Source organism: Polistes canadensis, unplaced genomic scaffold (genome assembly GCF_001313835.1).
Source record: "Polistes canadensis isolate GaletaPanama2010 unplaced genomic scaffold, ASM131383v1 scaffold_351, whole genome shotgun sequence".
NCBI lineage: Eukaryota > Metazoa > Arthropoda > Insecta > Hymenoptera > Vespidae > Polistes > Polistes canadensis.
The window spans coordinates 8,482-21,002 of NW_014569898.1; the positions used below are offsets into that span (position 1 = coordinate 8,482).

Consider the following 12,521-nt stretch of genomic DNA (forward strand, 5'->3'; position numbering starts at 1 on the left):
CTCTCTCTCTCTCTCTTTATTTTTCTCTTTAACAAGTTAAATGGAAAAACAATTAGTACAATCTAGACGATCAAATAATTTTGTAACATTTCCTGAACGCATACAAACTCTTTCTCCGATTCTTGGTACCAAACTTTAAATTTTATGCACACTAATAGTCTACCATCGAAGAATATTACTTTTAGTTATAGTAGTAGTAGTAGTAGTAGTAGTAGTAATAGTAGTAGTAGTAGTAGTAATAATAGTATCGTAGTATTAATAGTAATAGTATAATAGTGTTGGTGTAGTAGATGAGAAAGAGCGAGCCTACGAGATATCACCGTGTCTATATGATCGGCTGGTGTAAAAAGCGTCGACGCACGGTGTAGGTAGGAACCCGGCTGGTTCCTTCGACCAATCGTGTTCTTCCTTACTCGATGGTGGGGTTAGTTCTCGGGGTGCAAAAGTGGGGGTTCCTGTGTGGACGATGCAGGGGGCCGCAGCGTCTGTCAGAGAGCCGGCAGCCCCGAACGCGAAAGCTGCTGCCGAGCTGGTTCGAACGTTTTCAAGCTATCGACAATAAGAGCCAGACCAGACAGACGGACAGATAGAAAACGAGAGAGCTAGCGAGAGATAGAGAGAGAGAGAGAGAGAGAGAGAGAGAAAGAGAGAACGAGATAGAATCGTGATAATAATAAGGAAGGAGTTTAACGGGAAGCTTGTTCATTCGAGGATATCCAAAGGCACAATTACATTTTTTTCTATTTTTTTTCTTCTTTTTTTTGAGATTTGAATAAAATCTTCTCTCTCGTATCTCGCGAACACAGATTTTCTCTCTCTCCTTCCTCTGTATAAACATACACATACATATATATAGACAGCAGATAACAGCAAACAGAGAGACAGAACACGTATTATAATATACGCACGGAATCGTGTGCAACACGAAGAGAGGAGACCCGCGTTCGCGCCACCTGACGTCTCTGCACTTCGCACCGACACCGACGGCCTGTCAAACGTCAAAAAGTAAGGATCGATCGAAGAAGAAGAAGAAGAAGCAGCACCAGCTGGTGCTTCTGATTTTGAAGAAGTCTTTTCGTTTCTAATCGTCATCGTGGTAATCTTTCATATTTTGTTTTGGAAGGAAGTACCTTCCAGGATACATCGGGTAACCTGGAATTAAGGAGGAGCGATACGTGACTGAGGTGAGTGGATTTTAATAATTTCGTGTATATTCATTTACGATTCCATTTCATTCATTTTGCGTGCTGTGTTGCTGAATAATTTTAAGAAGTGTATGTTATATATATCTATACGTAAGTTAAAAGACGTAGGTCAGTAAAATAGAAAAAAGAAAAAAGGAAAAAAAAGTGTTGATTAAAGTTTATTTTTTGTTTTTTTTTTTTTGGTTATCTCATGGGGGGAAAATTCTCCCTCCGGCGAATAGGTCGTATGGATTTTATCGAGGGGTTACATTTGAATTGCGTCTGGATTGCGTCTAAAGGGAGGGGTTGCCGGTGGTGGGTGTGCACTGCGGTGGTGATTCTCGATAGAATTTCCAGTGTATTTTCCTTTTTTTGCTATCAAGTCCGATTGAACGTACAATAGAATTATTTCTTTAGCTGTTAAAACGTAAAAAGATCAAGTACCAATCGTGTACCATTTATACTATATCGAAGTATTAATATAATCAATTATTTATTTGTTTCCATACGTCACAATGATTTTTTGAAAAGAAAAAAAGAATTAAAAAAAGAGAAAGATACCGGATAGACAGACAGAGAAGGTGAATAATCGAGAGCTTTTTCTGGCCTTGTTAATATTATGATACTCACAGTCAGAATTTGGATCAATGATCTAACCTGCCGAGAACCGGCTTGGATCCTGCGCATTGGCTCGATAGGACCTACTCCTCGAACTCTTTCTCCTTGCTAGAGTCTCGCGTAAATCCTGCGCAATGCCGTGTGCCGACATCATCAGTCGAATAGCCTGAGGAATATATCTTCATTTTAATATTATTTAATAGTGAGGATTGACTTAGCCTATTTAATATTATCGATAGCAAACAGTGATAGACCCGGCTAAGTTAACTGGAATGTAAATTTTTATTTAGATTCACTTAAACTAACTCTTTCTTTCTTCGGGTATTCGTTCGTGTAAAGGTTGAGCCTTTTCGTAAGGTTTCGATGGAACCTCATCGGTGTTCGGCTTAACCGAGAAGTTATAGCTGACGCGACTGACAACCATTTTAACATCTTTCACGAAATTCTTTAAATAATCATTTGAATATTTCCTGTTTTTTTTTTGTTTTTTCCCCCTCGTCTATATAAAAATGTATATCATATATACTTTTTGTAGTATTTCTTTTTTTCTTATTTTAATTTCTCAATACAAGAGTATATATTTTTTTTGTTGAAAATTATGCACCGGTATAAGGGAAATAGGATATCTAACCTATAAAACTTATAACCAGTATCAGGCGTGTACCAGGTAATATAGTCATGCTCGCCAGAGTGAGCCACAGTCAATATTGAAGGGGTGAATTACCACTGCGCCAACTTGTAGGTCCCGTCTAAGGGAAAAGTTACACTCTCTCTTCTCTTCTCTTCCACAACGGCTTCGTTCGTTATATTTCTGTCTGAGATCCTTTGATCTAACCAAGAAAAGAGGAAAGAGGTATTATCGGTGAATAAACTTTGCCGTTTTACGAGCAGTTTTATCGCAAGTTTTATCGACCAATTCGTCTCTCGTTCCTCCTGGACGTCTGCTTATTCGCTTTTTAGAACCAGTGTCAGTTTTATTCCGAGACTTGATTGGAAACGAATAAAAAGGAAATAAAAAAAGGTAAATGACGAATTTGAGAAATTAATGAATGATGACATTTCGTTAATGAATATTAATTTTTATCTTTCGCAAACGTCCCATTTGCAATCAAATTGTCCCATTTGTTGAGTTGAATGGGATTGTTCGAAAAATCATTAAAATAGAAATAAAGTGGAGTGGGGAGGGGGCGAGGGAGTGTAGAAACGTAATAAATTTTATTCACTACCTGTTCGGATCATTTATTATTTTGTTCGATTAATTTATAAACAAATTGTCTAAAATCAATTGATTACATTTCCAGCTATGAGTACAGCGGATCCCGCTGGGGAGGGGGGAGGAGGAGGAGGAGGAGGGGGAGGGCAATCTGCAATAATACCTTCCACAAATGCTGAACAAAATGCAACACCGAGTACACCGATAACAAGCAGCGTAGTGCCTCCAGGATCACAGCAGCAACAACATCCACCACCATCACCCTTAAGTGGGTGCTACCTACTCGTGGTGCTTCCCGAACCCCATATCGCACAACATAAGGATCTTATTTTCAACCGTCTTGCCAAAGGTACGTCATCATCAGAGTTGTTTTTCATATATTTTACTTTTTGAATAAATTAATAAATCTTTTAAATCTGGATTATATATTAAATATATTTATAAAATCATCTTTTCGATAAAAGTTATAAATTGATTGTTATTCAATTATTCGAGTTATTGATTCCTCGGATTACATCGATGATAAATATTATACTTTAATTATTATTTATTCTTATTATTATTAGAATATTAAATTAATAAAATAATCAGCACATTTTACATACCTATTTAATACCAGGATAAAAGATTTATTATCGGGAAATATATATAATTGATAACGGTAATACGGTAATATGATATATTATTAAAACATAGTCAAAGATCTAACTTAAATCAATTGTAATGACAGACACGCGATGTTGTAATTTAAAAATGAAGATTTAAGCATATGTACATACAATATATATATATATACGTATCTCATATATGTGTCGTACGACTTTCCGTTTATGTACGGGGATCTAACGGTCCTTTCTGCATTCGATGAACGTACGCGTGGGTTCTTTCTTCCGACTTATCGACGAAGCTTACTCCAACTACTTCGCGATACCCTTGTTGCTATGCGGGACATTACTATACTGTCTAAAGAAGTATAAATGGCTTCTGCCAATTGTCTAATACAAATACATTTTATATTTCGTTCAATAACATCATAATCGTTAAACGTATCACATTTGAAATTACATTTAATATTAAAGTAACAGAATCAATTATGCTAATTCGTATATCGTTAATCGGATTTAACCGAGTTAGTAACATAGTAACGATCATTTTATCTGATAATCAATAAATACACATTTATTATTGTTATCTAAATTTGCAATCTTGACGAAAATTTATCTATTTTATCCGATAAAAAAAAATGTATGCGTCGAGTTGATGATAAAAGGTGACAATAAGAGGGAAAGGAAAGGGAGAGAATGAGAATGAGAGAGAAAGAGAGAGAGAGAGAGAGAAGGAATGAGTGTTCGAGCTTTCCGCATTGCGCCAGCGACGATTCTTACAAGTCAATTTGATTCCGTTCCTTTTTCCACAAAGGATCGAAATCCTTTTCCTTCAACTAGAACGTAAAGAAAATATTTTAAGGTTTCATTTTTACTCGTATATATATATCATACTTTTATTTGTTTCGTTTAATCGTATTTTTCTTTCACATTCTTTCGTTTTATATATATATATATATATATACGGATTTGCATTTTTATAGAAAATTATCTGTTATTAGCATAAAAATAGTTAAAAAAAGAAATCGAAAATTGATAATTACGCGAATTTGATTGGTATAAACGATAATGCGTTTTTTTTTTATCAAAAGAAAAACAGGAAAAGGGGAGGGATAAAGAGGACGATGTATTAAAGTTAAGATACGTTATCGTTGTTAGTTCTTTTTTTTGTTCTTTTTTTCATAGTCGTTGAATTTAAACTTATAGATCAAAGGTGGTTAAATTCTTCGATAATAAGAGACCATATATAAATAATACCTTTTATACGTTTTTTTTTTCGTAGAAAAAGATAACCTTAGAGTCACCTTAAATAACAATTTATTAATAATAATTAAATATACATCATGTATATGGATGTTATTAAAGATAATAAGAATAATCTGTTCATATAAAGAAATATTTTGTTAATATTGATAAATTCTATGCTTGTTTATTTAATTACACTTGGCAAATATAATTCTTCGAATTATTTATTTCTAGGGGAAAATACAAATGAAACGAGATTTAACGTATAAACGTAATTATAATATATTTTTGTTTCTTTTTATTTTTTTAAATATAATATATCTTTTTTCATGGTATACACAGAAATTATTATTGTATAAAAATGTCGTTAAAATGACAATGAAATTCAATAATGTTGTCTCAGAAATCGCAGTGTTTGTCTATCCTTTGCGATAAACATTTCAAAGAAAATAAAAAAAGAAAGAAAACGGAGGATAAAGGGAAAAGGGTTAAGAAAAGGGGATGAAAATAACTTCGTAAAAATGTACGTACAATTTTTTGTCTCTTTCTTTCACTCCCCTTTTCCTCTTTCACTTGATTTCGATTTGAACGCTGATGGTACCACGTACATAAGTCGCGTCGTACGTTTTTTTCACATCGAGTGTAGTCGTCGTATTTTCATTTTTTTTTTCTTTTCTTTTGCGGGTAAATTTAGTGTTAAAAGAGGGACGGAGAAACGATGAACAAGAATGAACAAGAATGAACGGGAGAAAGAGGAGAGAAAAGATGAGTGTACGAGAAACGGTGATTCTGGCGATGACTTCACTCTATTTCACTCGACACATTCTTGTCGTATTCGTATTAACCCTCTATAAACCAATTTACTTTAGTCGTATTTAAAGAAAAAAAATATCTGTATATAATTTAAAAAAAAGTTAGAATATATTGTTTATTAACAGTTTCATTTATATTTGTGGTCAAATATTGATCTTGAACTATGAATTAATTATTTATTATTAGATAAAAAAAAGAAAAACAAAATCAAATTAAATTTAAGTAATATAATAGAGGAGAATTATATTCTATTTTTTTTATATTTTTAAATAATATATTACAATTATATATAATACAAATACATATATACATATATGTTCGACAATTAAAGGAAATGAACAAAATTATTTCAATTTTTCCTAAACGTATCATTATTATTTGCACTTTGAATAAAATAATAGGTCTGAAGTAATAAAAAAAAAAAAAGAAAAAGAAAGAAGAAAAGATCGATCGCGGTAGGCAAACGAACCAAAGGAGGGTTTGATCTTTAAAGTTACGGGCACGCGAGTAGACGAGACACGTGTATATAAGTAAGTATGTAAGTGCGTGCATGCATGCATATGTACATACATATACTTATAACACACAGAAGAATAAGAGTGGGTGTGTGTGTTTGTCTCCTACCGTTGCGACAGACAGAAGGGTTGCAGGCTTTAAATGACTGTTTATATTTATAGAACTCGGACGTGCACTTTTCGTGGAACTTCTTTACCCTCCCTTTTTACACCGATTCTATTCCACTTCTATATATGTATGCATACATCCATTTATATATGTATGAACGTATATACATGTATATATGTATTTATATATTTATGTATGTGTATCCATGCCGACCACTTCCGACTTGTAATCCCCACCCTTTCTAATACTACTCCTCCCTTATATCTTGTTACGTTTCTTCTATCTCTATCTATCTCTCTCTCTCTCTTTATCTACTTTTCAAAATGTCTATCTAGAAACTCTCCACCGATTTACGATCAACTCGATCGTTACGTATTTCATACAAACTGGCGACATAAATTCTTATTTGGTGGACTTTTAAAATTCTCACCATAATTTCGTCTCTATCTATTTCTTTATTTCTCACTCTCTCTCTCTCTCTCTCTCTCTCTCTCTCTCTCTCTCTCTCTTTTCCCTTTTTGCACGAGTTGGATTTATTTGTGGTACTATTTTTTTCTTATTCTTTTTTTTTCTCTTCTCGGAACACACTCCACCACGACACGCAATTCGTGGGTGTAAAAGAGGACGTAGGTTGTCGGATCGAAAAACATTCTCGCGACTAGATATATATGATATAATAAATTTTCTCAACACTGTAGGGAAGTTATTGGTAAAATAACATTTCGTTTATTTTATTTTGTTCTTTTCTTTTTTTTTTTTACATTTTTTTTTTTATCTCTACGAAAATTTTGCGGATCCCATTTTAAGGGATTATGTCTTCCTTGTTTGTTTTTTCTTTCTTTTTTACGTTTCCACGGGCCACCTTCCAAGTATTCCGGGAAAATAAGGGTAAAAGGGGCAGAAGGGTACGAATGGAGAACAGAAGGGTGGTTAATCGTATGGTTCAATAGCACGCATGTGAATTTGTATAAGGAACATGGGCGTGGTTTAATATTCGTTCTCGTTAATATTACCATATGCATGCATATGTATGTTTGTACGTTTATATACGTATGTATTACATATTATATATATATATATACTCTCTCTCGCTCTCTCTCTCTATATATATATAGAGAGTAAAATTATTAACGAAAAAGAAAACGTACATTTTCGTTAATGGTTAAAAAGTATAAGGATTTCGATACTTCTGAAAATAATTTTTTTGATATTAAACGTCAAAATGATACCCATAGAAAGATGCATAAATGATATATGGATATAGGAAAAAAAAAAAAAAGAGACGTCGTTCTATTTGCGAGATAATCGATTGGTCGTATTTTCACATCGTTCTTCGGAGGTCATCGCTTCCAAATACCACCTGATTGTTCGTCAAAGCAAACACGACTCCCATCGATATGTAAACCATGTTACAAGTGTGTTTGTACATTTGTATATGTACATCAATACGTATATTTAAGGATCGCGAAGTGTATTATGTATCTTAGGTATAAAACATACTTATAGTGATGTACCTATGCTTACATACTTGGATACATAGATGATAGCAAACATATATATATATATTTTGTTACACATTCACGTGCAAACCTACATAGTACTCTCGACAATGTTTGAATTATCGACTCACCGAAATACCAATAGGTCAATGCTTGCTTCTTTGCTTCGTCTTCGTACGTTAAAACGTTTGATTTAATACTATAATTAGAGTTTTATAAATTCCTATGCGAAAAATCGGGAATAAACTTACGAAATTTTCCACGCGATTTCTTTTCTTTCATTTTCTATCCGAAATCGATTCATGATGATTATAGATCTTCGTCTCTAACCTTATTTTTATTCTATTTCTAGGGGTTTGCATATTTATTCTCAACATTGAATATTAATAAATCATATAGGGTCTTATTTTTCTACTTCTTCTTCTTCATTTCGATCGATTTCGATGACTCAGGTTATCCTACCGTGAGAAATTTTGGGGTTGGTCTCTTCGCCATTTTTTATAAATAATATTTATCATATTTTATTAATTTTTTTTTCTCGTTTTTATTATATACCTTTTGTTAATCAATGATTTCTTGTTGTGCATGTGCACGTGTATGTAAATATATATAATAACTTTATTAAATTTCATGGGGGAGGGGGTTGGGGTTACAGAGTTTGAAATTCCTCGTACTGGTTTATGTCAATACTTGACTGCAATTAACAAATGGCAACAGAACGTATTGCGAGAAATTAATTAAGCGAGAATTCACCGTCAACAATTCGTGCTGGCTAAATAATTTCATTTTACGGACGTTGCGCCGGTGTATAAACTGTTTAATTTCAATTCCACTTTTTTTTTTTTTTTAATTTTTGTTCTTTTTTTTTTGCCTCTTATCGCACTTGCCGAAGTTGTTCATCCAAAATGAATTTCAAAATCGATTTATATTTTATTTCTTAATTATCTTTCATACTTCCTCGTTAGATTAATTTGATTTCAGAATACGATATCAACAATTTATACGAAAAAATATTGCATCGTATTTCAAATATCAAAATGTCGAGGTTATATGCAGGTATAGAAAACACGGATTATTTTCAAATCTCCAAAGAGTAATATTGCCTCCAGGCAATTTATTTCTTTCTTAATGTTTTGAAAAGAAAGAAAGAAAGAAAGAAACAAACAAACAAACAAACAAACAAAAAACAAAAAATAACAAAATGAAAACTCCGTTCTTTAACGGATGATTTATTTTATTTTTGTTTCTTTTTGTGAAACAAATTAAACCATAGATCTTATAAACTGGATAGAATACAAATTGGCCAAATTAATGCTACAATGAATATAACACGGTTACTATATATTCGTTTCAGAAAGTCTAGTATTATTATATATATTATCTAAAATAATATTATGATATCATATAACTTTTGAAGGGCTTAAGATGAGATTGAGCTCACGAAATAAAGGGAAAGAAAGAATAATAGGAAAGTAAAACAATTGAGTCTTAAAATAAGCATAGACAGAAAAGTGAAATAATTAAATACTTTTGTCGTGAGTACTAAGTGCATAATGGAAAAAAAGTTTTCACCAGAGAGAATAAGAAAGAGAGAAAGAGAGAATGAATAAAAAGGAAAATACGAAATGTCTCTCGGCGAAAAATGGGTAAAAGAAATTAGTTAAAAAAAAAGAAAGAAGCTAATTTCCACTCAGCCCTTATCTATACCTTATCATTGAAGGTTTCATTCAAAAGTCACATTCTAATTTCTCGCGAATAGAATTGAACGGTGGACGGGGGTAGGGATTAGGTTGTTGAAATATGAAACGGTCGTTTTTCAGATAGACGACTTTCTTTGAGGGTATCCCTGAGGAAAAAAAAGGGTGAGGGAAGGTCGAAAAGGACAAGGGAGATGAGGTACGCCGTTGAGGTGGCGCCCGAAGGGCGGAAAAGGGTGCTTTTATAGGGTTGAGAAGGGAAAGGGGTTTCGTAGGTTGGATGCGGCATGCGCATGTTGGTACTTGCCTACGGTCACGTTCCCGCAGTCCTCAGAATTTCGATCAATAATCCATCTACTCGTGTTGGTTCGTAGAGAAAAATTGTGGTTTAAGTATAAATGTCATTTCGTCATTTTTCTTCATTTTTTCTTTTTGTTTTTCTACTGTTTATAATTTAAACGATACTTTAAATGTTCTCCGTTTTTGGCTTCGTCGGGCTTTCCCCCCTCTATTAAAAAGAAAAAGACAAACAGAGAAAGAAAGTGAACACGAGTGGTCCTATTAACAGAGACTGCAAACCAGAGAAGTAGTAGGGGTTGGTTGAGCTAGAAAATAAGGGAGACCAAAGTTGCATACTAACCAAGGTCATGCGTTACGGATCAGAAGACAATCGCATCATTGCCCTAGATACCCATTTTCTACCCCATCTCATATAACAGAAATTTTCTAGCTTAGTAATTTACAAATTTCGAAAGTTTAATAGTTAAACGAGATATATTTTGTATTTGTGATATTAGTTGACTTTTTAAGTGATCGTAATGAATTATCAATTAAAAATTGATAGATTTCTTAGAAACAATATAATATTATCTTCGGAAAGGTTATACTTAGGTATATCTAAAATTGACCTAATTAAAAAATTTTCTATCACGAATAATAATTCAATTTTCGGATAGTAATAATAAAATATTATAAATAAGATATATCACTATGAGAGAAAACCTTTTAACAAAATTAAATGTCGTTTTAAATAAATGCAATGTCTACTTGGATTTTCTCTCTCTATCTTTTTATATTCTTGAGGGTATCGCGTATACTATAGATCCCAAGGAAAGGTGAACGGAGAGAGAACACCACGAAGTCCAATAAGACCACACAATAGCCCGTGTAACGTGAGATCGGACGGTTCGATTTCAAGATGTACACTAGACGGTTTTGTACGATACTCGATCGAAGTGCACTTCTTCACATACATATATATATATAATTTCTCTCTCTCTCTTTCTTTTTCTTGGTTCCTATTTTTCTTCCCTTTTCTTTCTCCCTCTTTCTTTCTTTACATATATATATATGTAAGCTGGTTATTTTATAATAGCGGAGTAAAAAAAATAATTGCAAACATTTATTTTTTGTGTAATACAAATAAAAATTATATAATATTCTTTATTTAACAATTATTAAATTCCTTTTTTCAAGTCTTTTTGATATCTCAGAAAATTATAATGTTCCCTAAGCCGATGGTTACATTTATTATACATTAATTATCATATATAAAATATAAATGAATAAAAAATGTATAGAATTTTGGTTGTTAATTATATATCCATATGTAATAATTATCGTCACGTATATCTATCGATTAATTTTTTTTCCTCGTAAAACTCGTACCAGACGATCAATTGAAGTCTTTAATAATTAACCCTTTGCCAAGTTTTGCGTGTCGCACGCAGTCGTTTTATAAATTTAGTAACACGTATTATATCCTTGTTTGGATTTGTTTCGACAAATATCTAATTTGTCGTTGAATGGGACACATTTGGAAATGCAATTAAAAAAACATAATAAAAGTATGGTCTCTAAAAGAAAAAAAAAATACTTTCCCTTTCGCGCAAACGAATTTTAATTCTACGTGGTATAAATAAAAGAAAGGAGACAGAATGTGGGGAAAAGAGAGACAGAAAGAAAGCGAGAGAGAGAGAAAGAGAGAGATAGATAAATGATGAACTTGTAGAATATTTAAACCGTGTGCGTCAGCATCGCCGGAGACAGTCCCTTTTCGTTTGCATGCCCAAGATGTTCCGTGAGTACAATGCAAAAGACCTGCTGCTAGTTGGCTGGACAACTTTTTGGCTGACTCATAGTCTAACACCTACGACTATATATAAAATACATCGGGGTGGGGGATTAGGGGGAAAGGGGGGAAGGAAGAAAGATATATATTAATTTAATTCAACTAATTTTTCTAATTTTTATAGAAAAAAAATAATAAGAAAAAATAGAGGATGGAGTATATTTTGACCTTTTTTATCAAATTATTTGCAAATCCCAATCGAGTTGAGAATAAACAAAAAAAGTATTTTGCGTATCGCGTTTGCCCGAACGAATAATATCATGCGTTATGCGAGTGGAAGAGCCATACTCGTATATGTATTATATATACATACTTACGTATGTGTATACATACAAGCAAGGTAGGAAGAGGCATACTTGTCGGCATGAATCATGATTGAGGACGTGGGGGATCCATCGGTAAAGTTGGAGTTACACGATGCCAATATTAATCTGCTAGTCAAACTAACACTAGTATAACGTTTAACCGATGATACCCAAATTCCTATGGTTCTCTTTTAACTTCTTCTTCTTCTTTTTTTTTTTTTTGTCTCGTTCTATTATCGAAACTCGAAGAGAGAAGGGTCCGTTTTTTTTTTCTTTTTTTTCAATAGGCTCGTGCGAAATATTGTACAATGTCGAGCGGAAGACGTCGTTTTACGTTCCTCTCGACCACAGTGCGATAGCAATCCCCTTTTCTAAAGTTCGTAGGTGTATTCTCTTCTTATTTTTTTATTCTATATAAGTAAGAGAGAGAGAAATAGAGAGAAGTTCGAAGTACTCGTGGAAGCAAGTGGGCGGATATGTCGCGGTTGCATAATTCAACGAGAGTGCCCTGTACAACGCTAATTATCCACGACCCTAAAGCTAGTTGGTACTCTCGTTTAAAGAAATATTATATTATTCAATAATAG

At 33.1% G+C, this 12,521-nt stretch overlaps 1 protein-coding gene across 1 annotated transcript in view; it reads left to right on the plus strand.

Annotated features, from left to right (window-relative positions):
• The first annotated feature begins 472 nt into the window (after positions 1 to 472).
• Positions 473 to 12,521, plus strand: part of LOC106791896 (microtubule-associated protein futsch) — a 44,851-nt gene continuing 32,802 nt past the window's right edge. Inside the window, exons 1-2 of the mRNA XM_014757894.1 lie at positions 473 to 1,184; positions 3,104 to 3,364. Coding sequence (XP_014613380.1) covers positions 3,106 to 3,364 — 259 coding nt within the window. The 5' untranslated portion in view covers positions 473 to 1,184; positions 3,104 to 3,105. The remainder of the gene's footprint in view (positions 1,185 to 3,103; positions 3,365 to 12,521) is intronic.